Source organism: Lepidochelys kempii, chromosome 3 (assembly GCF_965140265.1).
Source record: "Lepidochelys kempii isolate rLepKem1 chromosome 3, rLepKem1.hap2, whole genome shotgun sequence".
NCBI classification, from domain to species: Eukaryota; Metazoa; Chordata; order Testudines; family Cheloniidae; genus Lepidochelys; species Lepidochelys kempii.
Genome location: NC_133258.1, coordinates 69,014,892 through 69,035,693, shown reverse-complemented (window position 1 = coordinate 69,035,693; position 20,802 = coordinate 69,014,892). Strand labels below are relative to the sequence as shown.

The 20,802-nt window shown below is 39.1% G+C and overlaps 2 protein-coding genes across 13 annotated transcripts in view; one reads left to right on the top strand and one right to left on the bottom strand.

The window, feature by feature from the left end:
• Positions 1–18,667, top strand: part of LYRM2 (LYR motif containing 2) — a 62,628-nt gene extending 43,961 nt beyond the window's left edge. For all 3 annotated transcript variants that reach the window (XM_073336739.1, XM_073336736.1, XM_073336733.1), the window contains one exon: positions 18,405–18,667. The gene's annotated coding sequence lies outside the window, so the exon portion shown is untranslated. The remainder of the gene's footprint in view (positions 1–18,404) is intronic.
• Positions 1–20,802, bottom strand: part of ANKRD6 (ankyrin repeat domain 6) — a 174,186-nt gene that overhangs the window by 34,328 nt on the left and 119,056 nt on the right. For 7 of the 10 annotated variants that reach the window (XM_073336726.1, XM_073336728.1, XM_073336727.1 and 4 more), the window contains one exon: positions 3,495–3,593. In XM_073336726.1, coding sequence (XP_073192827.1) covers positions 3,495–3,593 — 99 coding nt within the window. Of the gene's footprint in view, positions 1–212; positions 552–3,494; positions 3,594–20,802 lie in introns of all 10 variants that reach the window. The other 3 variants (XM_073336723.1, XM_073336731.1, XM_073336730.1) reach the window with 1 other exon arrangement.

Below are 20,802 nucleotides of genomic sequence, written 5' to 3'. Positions count from 1 at the left end.
TGACATACTTTCCATTGAGATAGTCAGAAAGCTTTCAGTGGGATGTCAAACGAGGGGTAGATAATTTTATGCAAAGCATCAAGAATGAAACCCAGCCATGCAACCATGCACCATTTTAGGAACTCTAACATGCCAAACTGCCAATCCAAGATTTTACATGCAGCCATGTCAGAGGGAAGCTCAAGGCAAGATTGATGCACAAGATTTCTAACCTCCTTCTCTCTTTCTGATCTTCTAGGTTCCTTTCTAGCCTTTCTCCTCTGGTTTTTCTCATCTTTTTCTTCCTTGATTCCTTTCACCAGGGCAACTTTCTCCTTGACTATTTCTGAAGTATGTGCTGTATGAATACTCATTGACCAATCAGAGTTTGCATTAGCATTCCAGTAAGAGTTTGCAGGATTGGCAGGGAGAAGGAAAGAATTAGATCCTGGAGTTGCATACTCTACAGAGCTGGTTTCCACAGGTTGAAATTCATAATAATCCCACTCCAGGCCACTGGAGGTCATTCTTCAACTAATTCTCATGTCTCTTAGTGTTTTAAAGTACTTCATCTGCAGAACATGAAGTTAGTATTTTAGTCTCTCCACAACATTTAGAATTATCTTCTTCTATTCGCCATGCGGCAGATGGAAAGTTAGTCCTTGCATTTATGAATTAGCTATAGATATTCAACTCAAAATTAAAATTTTGTTATTGGATTACCCCTGTCTTTTTAAAAAATGAAATAGAACATGGATCCGATTTTTAAAGTTGCAGGAGGATAATTTGCACATGTAATCACAATAATTCTGCATAAAAATGGAAAATTAGACATTTTAAAAAATATTTTTTAAATAAATTATCTGATTATTTCCCCAATGTATAATTTAAAAATCTGGACCCAACTGCATATTTATGAATAATATTAACGAAATGGATGTTAATAGACAATATTTGATGCTGAAATCCATCAATGCCAACAGAATAAAGGGTTTCTTCCTCAGTTTCTGACACTCAGTAACAGTGACTGAAAAGCAACAGAAGCATCTCTGTGTGATGCATGTAAAAAGTGTGCAAATATGGATTGTACAACAGGAATTTATAGGCAGGAATCTTTTTTTACCATCTGAAAGCAAAACAGACATATTTTAGCTAACACATTTCATCTCAGACAGTCCTGTGATAATCCCCAAGTTGGGAGTTTTATTCTCCTTCCCTCTTTTCCCTAAGAAACAAATCAAAACGGCACTTCTCAGAATGCGCAACAATTCTTGATGCTCTCATTATATCCAGAGGAGATATCCAGTATAATATAAGGGGATCCAAAAATGGAATTCAATTCTATGAACATAGGCTTTACAACATAACCACATTTCTAGTTTGTTATTAAAATTAGTTACAGTGCTTGGTACAGCAACACACTGTGGTGAACTAGGACTTGGAGAAAGTTACAGGAAAAGTGAATGAACTGAATATATCTGCAGAGGAGTAAGACTCACTCTTTGGCTGATGTAATGATAAATTCCGATTTACAATTTTCCCAGCATGCCTACTTTTATCACTTTCTTCAGAATGCAATGTTAGATGTACATATAGCACAGATTTTGTGATAACAGCATTCAAAAAATGCAAGTCCCACTGAGAAAATAGTTCATTTTCTTTTTTCCCCCAAAAAATCCCACCTGGTAAACAAATAATTGGCATAACTTGGATTCTCAGAGTAGTTACTTTACTTCAGGAAAGCTGACTGTACTTATATACTTTCTGTAATTTTGTTATAACAACAATACTCTGCACTTACTGTGCACATCACCATTCATGGGGAGGATCTAAAAACACTTGACAAATATGAATTAATCAAGCCTCCCTATACATCCGTATAGCAGGTATTAGCCCTATTTTACAGAGATGCAAACTGTAGCAATGAGAGGTTAGGAAATGGAATTACTGACTCAAGAGCAACTCCCTTAGTACAAGAGCGGTTGCAGAAAAATCAACGTTACAAGCCTACCAGAGACTATCCTAAGTTTCACTGTCAAGTGACAGCTGGAAATAGAACCCAGCTGTTTAATAGTGAGATTTTTGAAGATATTTAGGCACCTAAAGATTCAAATAGGTGCGTAACGGGAGTTTCAAAAGCACCCAATGGGAATTAGAGGCACCTAGGTGCTTTTGAAAAAAATCACACTAGGTACCTATCTGCATATTCAGGCACCTAACACCTTTAAATATCTGGCCCTTAATGCCTAGTCCTGAATTCTAAGCACCATAGCACATGGCCTTGCTGACCACTAAATAGTGACCTAAATAGTGCAACTATGCGGACATCACTCAGGTCAGGTCTACACTACACACTTACTTCAGTATAACCACATTGATCAGGGGTATGAAAAATCCACACCCCGAGCAACATAGTTACGCTGACATTAAATTCCGCCCTCCCCCGCACCCTGTAGATAGCACTATGTCAGTGGGAGAGATTCCCTCACCGATGTAGCTACTGCCTCTCATAGAGGTGGAGTAACTAAACTGATAGGAAAGCTCTCTCCCATCAGCTTAGAGCATCTTCATCAAAGTGCTGCAGCATTTGTAGAATAGACCTCTTGGGTCAGAGACACAAGTAACAATGTTAAGTCTCCTGGGAGCAGGGTCATTACTCCTATCCTGAGTTGGAGCACCACAGAAGAAATTAGAGGCAAAATTACAGTCTGTGAACGGGAGTCAACAATGAATCTGGACAAATTTATTTCAATCTGTTAAAAACAATTCAGCCTAACTCCTTGTTTGTTAGATAATGCAAATTGATAATGCAAATAATTCCAATGTCTCATCATCTAAGCAACGTTTTCTCTAGCATTCATCTCTAGCATTATCACTGTTTTTATAGAAAAACTGAGAAATACCAATGATTTACTTTTTGAAAACTATCATTTGCTAATTGTAAGGATGATCACAAATAACTTACACTATTCATTTATCATCCCAGGTTATGAGACACAGGGAATAACTCATACCGCAAGCATTACACTGGTAGCCAATTTGCTGTGGTACTGTACAGTACTTCAAGCCAATTGCTCATTTTCCTATGCTCTCTGGAGAAGAGCTTCTGCCTTTTGAAGTCCTCTCTGTTGCAAATATTTCTGGCAGATTATATCACGTAAAGTGTTTCAATGGGACTCTCGTGTGACACAAATGAGCTCATATTTCCATGTATGTACCAAATGGCAGGCAACATCCTCTATTGCTACTCACTCAGGCCTGGAGTAGAAAGGCATCTTTTAATGCTCTGCTACAGCTTGAAAGTAAGGACCAAGCTACTCATCTAAAACTCTAAATTTTACTATGACTCTGATACAGTTTTACTTGTTATGCTTCAAAGTTAGAATAGGTGGGAGACTGATTCTGTTCTAATTTCATCCCCACCTTTAAGAAGCAAAACTCTAGCTCTGTTCAGAATTTGAATCATTGATTGGAAGAGCAGGCCCCTTGGTAGAACAGTGGTTGCATCTACTTACATCATCCTGAATGTCCAGGTCACAGCCTGCCTTCAGCAAAATCTGCACAACACGGAGATGCCCCTTATAGGCAGCAAGATGTAGAGGGGTACGGCCATGCTGTGAATGAAGAGAAAATACTGATTTTTGTAGATCACTGGTTAATACATAGTGTTCATTAAAACTTACGCCCGGCATTTCTTTTCTTCATATTGGTCTGTCCACACCTCTGTCTGGGAAGCCTACTGTTTAAAGCTGCAAACTACTATAAACCTTTACATGTTCATTTTATAACAGGACTTCCCTTATATTGTGTGTGTGTGTTGCAACTGCCTACTTCCTCTCCTGCTTTCTGCTTCATTTGGATTTATTGGCACCAGCCTTGAGACAACACCTTGTTGCAATAATATAAGTCTACAATAAACTTTTTTTTTTTTTTTTTGCTTCTTGCAAACTCTGATCCAGCTCTGCATTACAATTCTACAGTAGAACTTAATCAGTTTTTTGCTTCTGTCTTTTCCACTGGACAACCATTGAGGACTTTCAATTCCACTACTAACACATCCCCTTAAACACCCTTCCAAAAACACCCGGTATGGCAAATGTACTATAAATCATTATAAAGACAGTGGTAAAGTCTTGCAAAAGAAATAAGCACTAGAAGACTGATGTTTATGTCAGCAGCTCCCCTTTGAAAGAATGACAGATATGTCACATCTAGTGTTGCCACCTTTCTAATGACTGTAACTAGACACCTGAGGCCCTGTCCCTGCCCTGCCTCTTCCCTTGAGGCCTCATTCCTTCTCCACCTCTTCCCCCAAGGCCCCACCCCTGCATGCCATGCGCCACCACGAGCCACACAAGCAGCCTGGTCCTGGAGGCAGGGATGGCTGCTGCTGCTACACTGTCTCCTTCCTTCTGCTTAGGGTTGCCACAGATTAAAAAAATGGACATTGTGGCTTGTCCAATGGCACCCGGACACACAAGCAGAAATCTGAACTGCCTGATTGAAAACCGGATGGTTTTCACTAGTCACGACAAGTGACTCGAGTTAACATATGTGATAGCCAATCCCTTACTGCCTATAAACTAGGAACAAATGTCTCAGTCTTTCAGATATCACTTGTTAGGATATAGATATTCAGGCCTGTCTGTAAAGGCCTATACTCTAAGAATTTAGGTGTATTCTTATCACTTGGCTAGTGATAGAGGTATAAAAGAAAGAATCAAAACCACTGTCTGCCAGTGTAAGGGCCTTCTCTTACTGTGACAGTTTGTGGCCCTGTGCTTAGGCTCAGGCCTTTGGCTAAGCAGCAGAGGCAGCCATAAGCTGGGAAGCGAACGGTCACATCCTCACATTCCAAACTAGTCACATTGAAATAAGGTGCTATTGGGCTGTTAGGCACTATCAGGACAGGATTGTATTCCTATCACCTCCAGAGAAAGGGAAGTGCCTAGAAAATGTAAAAGGAAACTTAGTTTGATAGCATCCTGTCTGGCAAGAACTCACTTATCAATAGCTGGGATGTGAAATCCTCACTTCTGCATTGTTTTGTCATTATAGTTCCCACTTTGCTGTTGTTTGTCTGTATAATCTCTGTCTGGTTCTGTGATTGTTCCTGTCTGCTGTATAATTAATTTTGCTGGGTGTAAACTAATTGAGGTGGTGGGATATAATTGGTTACATAATCATGTTACAATGTGTTAGGATTGGTTAGTTAAATTTCAGGAAAATGATTGGTTAAGGTATAGCTAAGCAGAACTATATAATCTGTAGTCAATGAGGAAGTGACTGGGTGTGGGTGTGGGTGGGCATGTGGGTGTGTGAGATGGGAACAGGGAATGGGGGTAAGAAAATTGGAATCATGTTTTGCTAAAGGGGGAAATGGGAACAGGGAATGGGAGTAAGGAAGTTGGAATCATGTTTGGCTAAGGGTAGGAATGGGAACAGGGACACAGGTGTAAGGCTCTGTGGTGTCAGAGCTGGGAAGGAGGATACTAAGGAAGGAAACTGGAATCATGCTTGCTGGAAGTTCACCCCAATAAACATCGAATTGTTTGCACCTTTGGACTTCGGGTATTGTTGCTCTCTGTTCATGTGAGAAGGACCAGGGAAGTAAGTGGGTGAAGGAATAAGCCCCCTAACATCACTTATTTTACTACCTTAAAAAGAAAAGGAGTACTTGTGGCACCTTAGAGACTAACCAATTTATTAGAGCATAAGCTTTCGTGAGCTACAGCTCACTTCCTCAGATGCATATCGTGGAAACTGCAGCAGGCTTTATATATACACAGAGAATATGAAACAATACCTACTCCCACCCCACTGTCCTGCTGGTAATAGCTTATCTGAGGAAGTGAGCTGTAGCTCACGAAAGCTTATGCTCTAATAAATTGGTTAGTCTCTAAGGTGCCACAAGTACTCCTTTTCTTTTTGCGAATACAGACTAACACGGCTGTTACTCTGAAACCTTTACTACCTTACTAATCCCTAACCCATATAATCAGTGTTTAACACAGTATCTATCAGAAGCCAATCCACAGTTCAACTGGGGTCAGGTCCCTTGATGGCTACACGGAACAGGAAAGTTTTAATTAGGAAGATGCAGAAATGATGTACAGTTTCCGGGGATAGGAGAAAAGGAAAGTAAGAGCTGACTTTAAAATAAGATTTTTTTTAATTAGGAAAATAGCTTTTCCCAGTAAGTGGGTAATAAAAGTCTACATTAAAATGACAAGAGAGGAACGTTGTTCAGTTTTAATTGCACCCAACTGGATTATCATTTGACAGACTTTAAAATGAGAACACAACAGAAAAAATGGGAGCAGCTGCTGCTCCTAAGGAAGGCACTGGGATATGTGTTTTAAAAGAAGGTTCAAAGTGTAATCATACATTAATAGGTTCATCAGTACAATAAAGAAGAACGAAAATAAGGAAAAAGAAAAGGAATACTTGTGGCGTACTCCTTTTCTTTTTGCAAATACAGACTAACACGGCTGCTACTCTGAAACCTGAAAATAAGGAAGTTTGCTAAGATTGTAACCCTAATAAACTAAATTAGAAAATATCAGCATAAAAGGAATTGAGTGTGTAAGTAAAATAATTAGTGTCAGGAATGTGAGGAGTAAGTGAAAGACCTTAAAGAACTGTAAAACAAGAATGTTGGAAGACTGTCCATCATACGTTTTATTTCATCACAATTCCAAAAGACAAGTAATTAACAACCCAATCATGTACTAGACCACCCACTCTTCCACTGAGAATCACAATTCCTCCACCCAAAAGCCACCAGTAGTTAATAAGTACAAACTGATGTTTTAGCCTGGCCTGGATATTCTTTTTTTCAGGAATCCATCAGGTTTATTTTACTGTGACTGAGCAGATTAAACTGCACTGGTAAATCTAGCAACAGAAGAAGTGAACACTTCTAGCACTGAGTGACTACTGGTGGCCTTCAGTAACTGGAAAGGAATAAGCCAACGATTAATCATTATTTATTATTTGTATTGACGTAATGCCTACAAGTCCTAGTCATGGACCACAGTCCAATTGTGCTAGGTCCTGTACAAACACAGAACAAAAAGGGAGTTCCTACCTCAAGGATCTTACAATCTAAGTACATTCTTGGGGTTAGTAAGAAACTTCCCCAATGGGAATTTTACTCCATGTAACTGAAACATTGGTTGGAGGCAGGATACTTTACTAGATGCACCATTGGTCTGGTCTGGTATGACAATTCCTATGTTCCTAAGAAGGTGGTTAAGGCCTTGGAAACAGCCTCCATGTAATGAAAAAAGTTGAAACCTTCTTCTCCCCCCACAGAACTGCTGGAGGGAGAACCCAATCGCAAATTAATTAGTTAATGATTATACAGCACTTCAAAGTTGTGGAGAGTGCTAGTTAATTGTTATTTCCCCTTTTTAAACTCAAACGAAGGAAAAGTTCATACCCACTCCGGAACTCAAATATTTCAAAGTGCAAATGTTTTCTCTGGTATTTTTCCCCAAATAAAAGTGAATGGCTCATTCCCATCCAGTACATTTTGGTTTAACTGCTCTGAAGCTTTGAACACAGCTTGATTTCTTCTTTCACAGTCTGCCTTTGAAAGCACTTGAGGTGCTTAGGCAAACTCAGTAAACAAAACAGCCACAAAAAAAAAGTCAGTGAGAACACTGCCATAAATTTAAAAACTCCACAAACAAAAAGTTGTAGCTTTGTTTAAACAATGAATAACCTGCTGCTTTTACAAGTCCAACCTGATCTAAAGACGGCCTTTATTAAGACTGTAGGTAAAGTAATGGCTGGCCCTACTGCCTGGAGTACATTTCCTTTTATTACAGCTTGGAGGAGATCCAGAGCTTAGTGTCGGTTTCAGGTAACTTAATAGCAAAAGAAATAAGAGAGTCTCTAGGCAACATAAAAAAAAGGCCAGATTGACAAATGATTCTGGGGCATGAATTGAATGCTTCGATTATGAATATGGATTCAAACAAGTTTAGGCTTATAGGTTCTTTCTCCATTACTTAATTACAATAAATAAATCACATAATCAGTTGTCTCACTTCCCAGTAAGCTACTGATACATCACAATAACATTTTATTGTAGTCTGTGCATGGAGTGGAACAAAAGCCTGCTTGAAGCCAGCTCACAAGGGAGAGAGCAGGGCTAACTATGTGAATATGTTCGGGGGGGGAACTTCCTGATACGATAACCATCTCCAACCAGTGCAACAATGCTGGGGTGCAGCCAAAGATATTTTGTTAAAAATAAACTCTGAAAGGAAGATGAAGCATTTATTTTAATGCGAGATGTTTACCCCTTGGATCATTTCCCTCACTCAGCGTACCTCCCCCCCACACACACACACAGCACACACATACCCCTATGCGTTATCTGAAGACCTGTGAAACGTACAAATACAACTCAGGAAATTCACATTGGGGGGGCATGCCATTGTTAAACTGTCCACTGTGCACACGTACTGTGACATATTATGGTACGTGCTGCATCATTCAATGACCTCAGGCATATAAAATATAGTGGCTCCAAAGATTATACTAATCTTTAGGATACTAGCTAATCCCTAGGGCCCACGTTCCTCCCTGGTGTAACTCCATTGACTTTACTGGGGATGTATTTGGTCTCAGGTTTTTAACTCTTTGGACTAGCTAGTTTCTTACTGTTTGGAAGTGGACAATGCAGGAAAGGGAGAGGGGATCTCAGGCTGCTGGGAGGTCGAACAAATCACAACTTTTAGGACAGTAAGTCTGTCTGCCTGGGGCTTTTCTGAAGTATGCAGAATATGCAGTCCTGATTTACCCTGTCTCCCCTATCAGTTACCTCTCCCATCGTCTTCTCCCTCTCTGTATTCCTGCCTCATCTCCCCCCTTGCCTACCTGTTCTTGACTCCTTTGTCAGGCTGCAACTAAGGAGTAAGGTGGTCAGATCAGGAGCTGAGGCACACACATGGGAAAACTGGCATGGAGCCAACTAGCAGCATGACACCAGGCAGGTGGGGCTGGCAGATCAGAGGAAGCAAAAGAATCGCTTATGGTTGGTTGTAGACCTGCAGTGCCTGATAGGGAAGGCTAGTTCCAGTGCTGGGAGATACTCATGTCCTTCATGCTCTAGGCCTAAGGAAGCAAGTTCAGGGCAACTTAAAATGTCACAGTTCTTTCCTGGGTGTCTGGCTGGTGAGTCTTGCCCACATGCTCAGGGTTTAGCTGATTGCCATATTTGGGATTGGGAAGGAATTTTCCTCCAGGGCACACTGGCAGAGGCCCTGGGAGTTTTTTGCCTTCCTTTGCAGCGTGGGGCATGGGTCACTTGCTGGAGGATTCTCTGCACCTTGAAGTCTTTAAACCACGATTTGAGGACTTCAGTAGCTCAGACATAGGTTAGGGGTTTGTTACAAGGATGGGTGGGTGAGATTCTTTGGCCTGCGTTGTGCAGGAGGTCAGATTAGATGATCATAATGATCCCTTCTGATCTTAAAGTCTATGATTCTCTGATTCTATGTCCTTGCTTTGGTTCATCTGTGTCACTAATGTACGATACATACCACATAACTTTGTGCATTTCATTTCCAGTACTGGCAACCCCTAACATTTGAATATCATGAACGAGGCCCCAAAAACTCCTAAGATTAGCTTAAAATTCGTAAGGTTTACAAATAATAAATTTAGAGTTCTTTTTATTTGCATGATGGCTTTTCAACTTTTAGGGTTCATGTTTCCAAGCTTATCTCTGCAACTTTGAGGGCTAGAAACATTTTTTTTTAATGAAAGCAGAAATTCTAGTGTTTCCATATGACTTCAGTGCCCAAAGTTTTAAGAAAAATACCAGATATCATGTGTCTCATGATAAAAACTGATACTCATGATAAAAAGTTGGAAACTGCATCTCCTTTTTATACCCAATGGCATTAAAACTGGAGGTGCAGAAGGGAGTTGGGAGATATAGCAATGGTACAACCTGGAGAATTAAGAAAACTGAGTTTAGGTCCAGAGATCAAGCTCATGCTCCTTAGGCCAGCAGAGTCTGGGGCTATGTGGAAAAAAAACTCTCAGCAAACTCAGTGTGGGAGAGAGCTTGGGAGTCACTCTCCAGCAGCCCCTCTCTGGCTAACACAAGTAGCAGGGCTGACAGACTTTGGGGAGAGAGTTATCCAGCCCTATTCACTGGATAAAAGGTTAATGCCATGTCTACAGACCCTGGCAGCAATAGAGATGTGCTTGCATGGTTCTGTTCTGGTCTTCTACAATTCCATGTCAGAATGGTGGCACTAGAGTGCCAGCTGTAATGGGGGGTACTGACAACACAATCTCACTTGGCTCAAATTTGTATTTTTTTCTTTTTAAAAGGGTGCACCCTACCCACAAGGCTTGGGGAGAGAGGGGTAAGAAGATGAGTCTCTCTTTTGAAAGTAGTGTGTCTTTCCTCCCGCAGCATCATTTGCCATCCTCCACCATGACACCAGAGAAGGTCTTGTGTGAAGGCATATATGGGTGCTAGTGAAGGTGGAAATACAAGCTAACAACAGGCTTTCACAGCAGCTCACTGCAAGGAAGGCTTGGTCATGGAGGTGATTGTGAAAACAGACACAGGCTTTTTAATATGCAGATCACTGACCTAATAGTTTTTAAACAGCTCACAAATATTTAATATGATAGATAGATAATTTCAAATCCGATTACTAATGCTGGCTTGATAAACTTTGGAGTTGTCATGGTCTACGATGCAGATATGAACTGGGGACTTTAACAACTTAGATTAATGAGCCAATAAAATGGTTTGTTATATGTGTGTAGGAACTTTTATTCAAATGTGAACTGTTGCCTCAGGTGGCCACAAGTCATGTAAATCCTCCTTAGCTGCTAGTTTATTGGCCAAATAATTCCTAAAAGTACTGATTTTTATTTTATTTTGGTACCTTTCTAGCTTAATAATAGAGGATTATTTTCAAGATCTGTTAATAATGTGTGCTCAAGATGAAACCTTGTTGACAGCTCTATGTCTATCATACTATATGAAGTGTCACCAATGACAGACTAGCCATAATGCAACGAGTTCCAGGATTTAAAAAAAAAAATCAGTGAGTTAGCTACAAAGCAAAATGATTATAACCATTCCATTATGCAATTCAATTTTATAGATATGATTTTAACTTTACGATCTGCAGAAAAGCTATGCTCTGTTTTACCTGAAAAATATACTTTATAAACCCATGATACTGGAGTGACTATGTCAAAATAGACTGCACTATGCTAGCAGTGCCTCTCGTCAATCTGGTTTGAGTAAAACAGATAAATTACACACATGTGTTTAATACTACACACATTTTTCCTTTGTCACATTTATTCTCACTATTAAGTTCAATGAGACCATCTGGAACATGTTCTGCAGTCCCAGTGAATCCCAGTATCAAACTACACATATTACATTGTGATAAGCGACAAAGCAAACACTGTCCTGCTTTGTCTCAGGGCTTGTCTTCATTACCAGGGTAAGTCAATCTAAGTTACACTACTCCAGCTATCTGCTTAATGTAGCTGGAGTAGATATAACTTAGGTCGACTTACCCCAGTGTCTTCACTGCACTGCATTGACAGGAGACACTCTTTGGTTGACTTACCTTACTCTTCTCGGGGCTCATCTTCACCACTGGGAGATAGATGCTGCTGCAATCAATGCAGCAGAGGTCGATTTAGCCGGTCTAGTCAAGACCCACTAAATCGATGGCAGAGCACTCTCCGATCTACTCCTGCTGCAGCGTCAATCTCCCTGTAGTGAAGACAAGCCCTCACTGTGCTTACCTCCTGGAATTGCCTCTTGGGTGAGTCTTCCTCATTTTAACAGAATGATTATTAAGTTTAGCAGATTTCTCCTGTGATGTTTTGTCAAACAGAGAATGACAACAACAAAAAAGCATTTGTAACCAGGGTCCTAGTGAGGAGCCAGCTGTGGTCACTCAATTAGGGTGAACTGCAAAGAATAGGGCAGACAATTTCCAAAAAGCTGGTGGATATTCCAATACTTAGATTTACCAAGTCAGCATTAAAACAGCTTCTTTATTACCTCACTGGTTACTCAGACGTCCAAACAACACAGTTCCCTTAAAGTAATCCAGCCTCAGACTTCCATCCAGGTACCAACGTCAAATATGATGATTTCTGAAAATTTTATTTCATCATATAAAAGAAAAGGTTCTACCAATCCCAAAGGATCGGACACATTACCTCCCAGGTTAATGAATGTTTCAGATCTTACTCAAATACACGCTATAGCCAATTCTTATTAACTAAACTAAAATTTATTAAAAAACATAAGAGAGTATGGTTAAAAGATCAATATACATACAGACATGAATTCAGTTCTTAAGATTCAGATTCATAGCAGAGATGGTGAGCTTTGTAGTTACAAAGAGTTCTTTTAGCAATAGTTCATAGGTTATAGTCCAATGTCCAAATATCATATTCAGGGTGTACCAGCATAACTGGGACCTCAGTCTTGTGACTCAAAACTACCCTGATGAAGCCTAAGCAGATCTGAGATGACAGAATCAGGACCCAAGGATCTTTTATACAATGTCATGTCTTTTGAAAAGTTGGGAGTTGAAAAGGTAATTAGCATGACTTTGAAGGAGGTCCATCTCCATTATTTAGCTACAGAATTAACATAAGGCAATTTGCTTGTTCCTCCACAATTCACAGATTATTTGCTATCACGGTGGATTTGATTTAAATCAAATTGATTTAAATCATGATTTAACTCATTAGTCAGGAAGACTCAATTTAATCATGGATTTCTACATGAAAGTGCATTCTTGTTGGTTGTTATAACCTTAATACATATTCTTCACAACTCAGAGATAGATGTAGGTTTTATTTTTAGAAGGTACACACTATACATTTTTTAATTTTGAAAACTTTTCAGATTAGTTTTACAGCTATATCAGAAAAGGAATGATTCTTTGGTTATTTCATTTACCAAAGGTAATTGAAGCAGATATTTATGAAGTCATCTGGAGGTGAACTATCTCCAATTCAACAGGTTAATCATTAATATTTGGAGGATTTTCTTGCCACGCTGTATTAGAAGAGAATATCATCAGACAGACATTTAAATTGTTTTATTTAACTAAAACAACAACGTTATGTATTCTGGATTTTTTTTTCCAATAACAAACATAATATTTTAACAAAACAAGCATATGAATTCTTGAATTTAGTTAAACATTCAAGTTTTTAAAATCAGGTTTGTTTTTGTTCAAATTGTTTTTAACAAATAGTTAAATGAAATATTTTTTAAAAAAATTAAATCGACTATGTGAGCCAGGTCAACATGAGAAACTTAAAATATTGACTTCTGCAGCTAACTCGGTCATCTTCACCTTCATTTTCCTGTTTCTTCATAATCTGGAAAAGAAAAAGAAGCATTCCTGCTTTTTCAGGTCCCAAACGATTTCTCAATTTGGAATGAATTAGTCCAAAGGAAGAAAATATTCTTTTTACACCAGCAGAAGAAGCTACTGCTGTTAAAAGTGAGATTTTCACTTCAACAGTCTCTGAATCCAAGTGCTTAAGTGACTTCCACCAAGTCACTGGTGTGACTTTCTTTAAAACATCATCAGCAAACATAGATTTCTTGAATGGTTCACCCTTAGCTCTGAAGTTTATTATAGTTGGCATTCTGGAGGGATGATTGCTGGATGTCCATGTCATAGCCAACTCCTTGTCTTCAGCAGTTAAGGTTTGACCCTGTTACTGAGTATTGAGAGTATTTGCAAGAAAATGAGCTGGAGATAGTGCTCGTCCCATTCGTTTTTTAAATGCTTGTAATTTAACTCTGTCCTTGCATATTTCTCTTTTTAGATCTCACTCAGTGCCTTCCAAATTTCAACAGCGTCAGCAATAAAACAGCGATTTCCCTGCATTTTGTTCAAGGCTACAGAAATAGGCTTCAGGGGACTCAGCATGTGTTCAACATGTCTCTTAAGCCCAATGTTGAGAACCTTGGCTGTGACAGTGCCATCTATTTTTTCAGGATTTTGTTCACAAACTGTCATCAGATTAGGCCAGTTCTTGATGTAGTGCTCAGAACAGTCCACTGCTGAGTTCCATCTCACGTCTTGTGGGAGAGTTAGCTTGGTTCCTCCCACTTTTTTCAGAGCAGCTGCTGAAAAGTGGTTGTTATGGAAGTAATTTGCAATTTCAACAACATTCGCCTTTATTTCTGGAACACTGAAGTCTTTGGCTAGGAGATGCATCAAATGAGCACTACAACAGTATGTTATTAGCTTGGCAATGTCTTCACTCTCTTCTAAATAATTTCTTCACATCGTGTATACATTTGCAGCATTGTCTGACTAAGCTGTGTACTAGACATTTGAACTTTTTTTCACAGTTTGTTATAGCTTTTACTGCTACTTCTTGTAAGTGCTCTGCTGTGTGTGAATTTCCTGATCTATCAATTGTTTCTGTAAGGAAGACATTCCCTTCTTCTGTTGTCACACAAGCACATACAACAGGATCATTGTGGAGACTGCTCCACCCATCAAGACTCAGGTTTACAATTTCACCCTCTAGACCTTTTGCAACACTGCTCAATTTCTCTTTCGTACACTTTATCCAGCAATTTGCCTGAGACATTTGTTCCATTGGGTGACTGTATCCTGGTCTTAATGACTGAACCATGTTAATGAAGTGTGGGTTCTCAATCAAATGAAAAGGAGAGTTTGTTCCATAAACAAACTGGGTAATTTTTTCATCAATTACCTTTTTTTGTCATCTGCTGGTTCTTATCACAAACTTATCTATGGTTGTTTCTGAATGATGGAGGGTTTTTTTCTTTTTGCTACAGGTGATATACTGTGGCTATGTGACATACATGATGTGACTGAAACACTATCATTGGCAGATAACTCTGAAACTATAGAAAACGATGGTCATCTTGAAGGTGGATAGTCTTCAGAATTGTATGTTGCGGATGGTTTCTCCTAAACAAAATAAGTCAATGCAGTTATTTATTAATACCATACTGCTCATTTAGTATTACTCATTGCATTCACTGACACTCAATACTACTTTAAAGGTGAAATTGTAAAAGGAAGATCTGCTTATTTCAGCTATTTATTTTTTATCACAACTGCATCTAAACAGATAGTACCATAGAGTAACAACTATATTTTTTGCTCAAACATGAGAATTCAAGAATAGCCCAGAAGGAAGACAGGCAGTCCTTAAGGAAGAATTATGAAATAAAAAAGTTTACCAACCTGAAGATCCTGCATATTCTGACACGTTCCTTTCATCATCTTCAAGGCAGCATCCTCCTGAGAAGGAACACTTCTCATGATGTTGTTTCATTTGGGCAACCAGGCCTTGCATTTCTTTGCTGCACTGTTTGCATTTTGCATGCATGCCTGTCTTATCCACAGGTAGAGGAACTTCATTAAAATATTCCCGAACTGGGTCTCTTTTACAGCCTGCTGCCATTATAGGTTTTCCCTTCTCATGAGAGAATGGTATGGTAGATCTCAAATCAATGAAGGCTACACTCAGAAAGACCTCAAGACTTCTGGAATATGCTGCTCAAACAGTTTCCCTGTTGTTTCTACTGCCTGTCCCTCACTTCTCACATTTATCTCAAGACTTCTTCTCCTTGTCCAGATCTCTTCCGCCCCCAACAATCTTCTATTCAATGAACTTTTTGAAACTTTGCACTTTTAGAAAGAGATAAGGGATTGACTTTGTGTACACAAATTTGCAGAGGAACAATAGGTTTGAGGTCTGTTATTTCTCACCTCTATATATTATTTATTTATTGAAAAACATTTTTGCTGTTAACAAGCATGTTATCTCTGGAGACACAAATCCACACTTTGAGAACTGCAAAACTAAGCATCTCTCATGGTATCTTCTAGACTGAGCACTGAGATAGAAAGATTAACTTAAATAATCTATACAGTAGCCCCTGGAACCCCATCAGATTGGGTCCCTAATCCATGAACTATTGTAACTCATTTACAAAATTTTTTTAAACATTACATGAATATATTGTCTCATACTATGGAATTAGAATTTATAATCCCTATTCCATAATGAGATATCTTTGAGCTATAATGTATCTTAATTAAAACTATCTTTAGGATTGTTTTTTTTTTTCATAAAAATGCTTTTTGAGGAAAAAACCTATTTAAATAAAAAAATTGATTATATCCACCCTGTTTGCTATACATTTCAAAGAGAGATGAATACTGAGATATCCCGTGTTTACAATTCATTTAAATGATAGGATGTTCTTTTGACCTCTGAATTATCAGAATTACAGCATATACAGGGACTGTTGATTACATTGTCGGACCCTACTCATATATATGTAAATACACAAAAACACAATCATTACCTCCTCACATGTCTTTTGAGGGTTATTTAGTTAGCGGGATGCTTAACCCTTTCTAGTCATGCATCACAGCATGACAAACAACTACTCTTTTTTTGCAATACAACCAGTGAAAACAAGCCACCTCAAAAGTTTAGAAGTACATCTCCCTGATGTCATGTCTCAGCTAACGCTGGGCCTCATCCTCCAAACACTTATTACACAGCATAGTCCCAACTATTGTGATTAGTCACACTGGCATCAAAAAGAATAATTCCGTGACTTCAATGGGCTCACAGTCATAGGAACTACACTTAATAGTTAGAATTTGCAGAATTGTAAACTGTAAACTCTCAGAGTTAGCAGTATGTCTCTCCTCTTTCTGAGGAGCATCCAAGTTACCCATGACACCAGCTACAAATGCTAAATAGTAATTATTACTATTAATAAAAGTAAAAAAATGTTAGAACAGCATTAAGGTTGCTATGGAAAGCACTCAAGTCAGAAAATGCCAACGTTAGGGTTGACTGCATATCCTTCCCTTTGCCCTAGGTGCACATTCACTACGACACATTCTTTAATTACAAGACAATATATTATTATTTCTGCCAGTTCACTGTCTCATTCAGTGAGCAGGTCACATGGTGCTCCACAGAGGGGAGAGTTGTTCAATATTTATTTGTATCCTCAGTGTTCAATAAGGAAAGGTCATCTCATGCACTGTACAAGACAGGCTGTCTCTAGACACCTACACAGCCAAGCTTCCTTCACTACACAATGCCCATCCAAAGCTGAACATAGTTGCAAACAAAAAAGGCCTTTGAAAGTGATACTCTAGCTGTTGCTCCATGCGGCAGCTATAACAGCAGCAATCATAAGTGGACACAGAACACTAATTAAATCATAGCAAGAATTAAATATACTTACAGAATTCACTCATGCCTAATCAAAGAGAAATAAAACTTCAATTTAAAACATTCATCCATTAGTAACTTTCCCAAAAGAAAGTTGTGTCACAAACTGAGAAAAAGGCAGGAAATTTAAAATGAAGGTGACTACTACTCCCTAACTCTGGGGAGAAAAGGCAAAGTATAGTATCATTTAAGAGTTTAACTGAGCAGGGTTGGGGTTTTTTTTTCAATTTTGGCAGCCAATTATTTTTAAATGACCCAGTCTATTGGATCAAACAGCCCACATTTTCAGATTGATGGATTTATTTTTTAAACTCAAAAAGTAGCTCATGAAAAGACTGAAGGTCCTGAAGGCTGAAGTCTTGTATTTATTCCCAGAGCAGGTGACGCACACTCAGTGGCATTCCCCATGCTGCCACACAAATATACCTAAACCACGTCCTACAGGGGCGATCGAGTTGGATTGCTGAGCAAGGAAACTGCCTGCTGCTGTTTGTTTCTATTGTGTTCAAGGAATCAGGGCTTTGTGTACATTTTTGTAGATACACAGGATTGAATTACAGAAGTACCTGACTTGCATCATCAGTTTCTCCTGCTAACAGAAGCAACCCGTCACGGCCCAGAATATTGGCTAATCACTCAGGCCAAAAAGGGCAACAATACAAATAGAATCTTATGAGGGTCAAGGGGAAAGAATTGTCATGAAGTAAGTGCTGGCTGGGACCAGGGATGGGGCTATTGATGTGTACCTGTAAAAGAGGGGTATTTTTGTTCCCTTATGAACTCAGAGACTGTTTGAACTATTGATTCCTAGCTCTACCCTGTTCCAGCCAGTTCTCTGATTTTTGCTCTGTGGTAGCAGCTCACCATTTGTGGTGACTGCTCCTTTGCAGGATTAGCATAATTGGTATGTGTACTTCCCAGCAGCACAATAATAATTGTAATGTAAAGTGGGAATGGTAGTGTGACACTTCACTCCATATTCTTTATGAAAATATACTTATGATATGAATATGACATAACTGAGATATATTTTATGCAAGATGGCTCATGTGAGATATCATTGGAAAGGTTATGATTTACTGAATGTGATTATCCAATCTGTATTCCTTTATCATTTCTGTATCTGAAATTAGGAATACTGACTATGTATCTGTATTTCAACTATGCTGCTTTGGGTGATGCCCACTGCTAACACTTCAAGTACTACAATGGAAAAGCCAGACAGGGCGGCTGGCCCATCAGCGAGGACAATGGACTGTGAAAAGGCTTGGCCTTCCTGCCAATGCTCCATACTGCCACTGACTCATGGATGCTGTGACACTACTAGGTCAGGTGGTCTTGTCACCTGATACTAAACATTACCTAGGACTTCTTGTAACTTTCCACTGGAAGGGAGGGGGGGGGTCAAGTTTGGGAAACAAATCCTATTTAAGGGGGGAGGGGGAATAAGGCAAAGGGGGCTCCTCCTCTTCATGGCCTGTCTGCCCAAGAAGAGAGACTGCTAAAGCAACCTGAAGGGAAGGCAAGGGGGGAGTCCAGACTGAGATAGGTGTCCAGTCTGAAAATATAACTGGAACTCTGAACCACAGAAACTTTGCAACCTGCCTAAAATAATATTTAGGATAAGAAATTACATTTTGTAAGCTGTTTCTTAAGTATATTGAGCTTAGCTTGCGGATTTTGCTTTAGTTGGTCAGTAATCTGCTTTGTTCTGTCTATTATCTCTTATATTCACTTTTGTAGTTAATAAAATTTGTTTTGTTTATTATCAGAAACAGTTTCTGTAATTTCTAATGGGGGGGGGGCTGCAAGAATTTGTGCATATCTCCTTCCACACTGAGGGAGGGGGCAAATTTATAAAACCTTTTGGTTTGTACCCCTTAAAGGGAATGGACAGCAGGGTGTTGGGGCAAGCCCCTGAGGCTGAATCATTCCAAAGCAGATCTCTGTCTCTCTGTGCAGCTGGGTGTGGCCCTGCCTGTGTGCTTGGTTGGAAAAGGCTTGTGAGCCTCACCCAGCAAGGCCAGGTAAAGGGGACCCAGGCTGGCAGAACAGTCTGACTCAATTAAATCCCAGCACATGAGGTGACACCCCAAAGGGCCCGAACCCTTACAGGTAGGTTTTACAATTTAATAATTACTGCACAATAGCTGCAGAAATATCCAAACCATGGCACTTGGAAATCACCATTTACAGTGCTTCAGTGAAGAGCCAGAGTAACAGGTAATGAAGCCCAGGGAAGTAGAAAAAGGGGAGGAACATATGGCTCAGGGCTGTCCTATTATATTTTAAATATAAAACCTGAAAAGATTCTGAGTGCCCTCAACTCTTATTGACTTCAGTGGAGGTGCTGTATGCATGCAACTCCTATGGACTTCAATGGAAGTTGACAGTCTCAGCTGAACACAATTACTAATCTGACTAAAACAAACAATAAAAAAATCTTTGAGCAAACACTGAAGTGGGCATTTCAGCGTTAATGAAAATTATATTGAATTTTCTTTCTTTAGTTTTATTCATACTATGCAAACATCTAGCCAATGCAAACAGCACTTTACATATAGACATAGCAGTCTAAACTAAAACAGCATTTTGCAATAAAACTCTTGTTTATTGAAGCAGCGATGAACACATCATGTGACCTTTCATTTTTAGGATAAGAGAATTGGATTGGCTTGCCAGCATTTTAAATGACTTGGTTTTGAAAGGTAAACAAGTCTCACTTTTACTTGACTGGTGCCCAATAAATCAACTGAGGATAAAGAACTATAAAGAATTTCTAGACAAATAGCTTGCTCTAGAGCCCAGCTACTTCAGGCATGCATAGTTCTGTATAGTGTTTTGTGAAGCCAGCTACACTTCCCAGCACACATTTGCAATCGATTTGGTGTCCTAAAGTACAACAGAACTTTTCCTTTTCCTCCAAACTGAGGGTCTGCTTCTGCACTTCTTACTCCAAGAAAACTCTTGTTGACTTCAAGAGGAATTTTTCCTGGGTAAGAGGACAAGATCAGGGCCCCTGATTGTAATTTCCTTTAAGGGTAAATCTTATAGAATGTAATGTCAACTCTGACAGCAAAAACTGACAAATGTAAATAAAAGATGTAGAGTACAGATCAGGCATAAAATACAGATCTGAATAAACAGATCTTTATTTATGGTTAATTTTGTAAAGACTTTTCTGTTAGGGAGGAAGAAGAGAGAATCTGTGTTTCAGTCATACTAGAACAATCAGCTATTAAATTTTATTATTTTTATTACGCAGGTTTGAAAATTTTAAATCAGTAATAGTCATGGAGTGATGTGCCAGTTGGGATAAACAATAAGCACCAACTAAAGTTCACATTGTAACTCATGCCATGTGAAACTCACCATGCTTCATAATTTGTTATGAACTCCAAACTCATACTAAATTCACAGAAAAGTTCACAGACCTTTCTTGTGAACCTGGGCTGATATAGAAGTTTGCACCTTGGGATAATTTTGTTGCAAAATCAACAGTTCGTGGTTGACTGACTTTTGCTTTGAGAT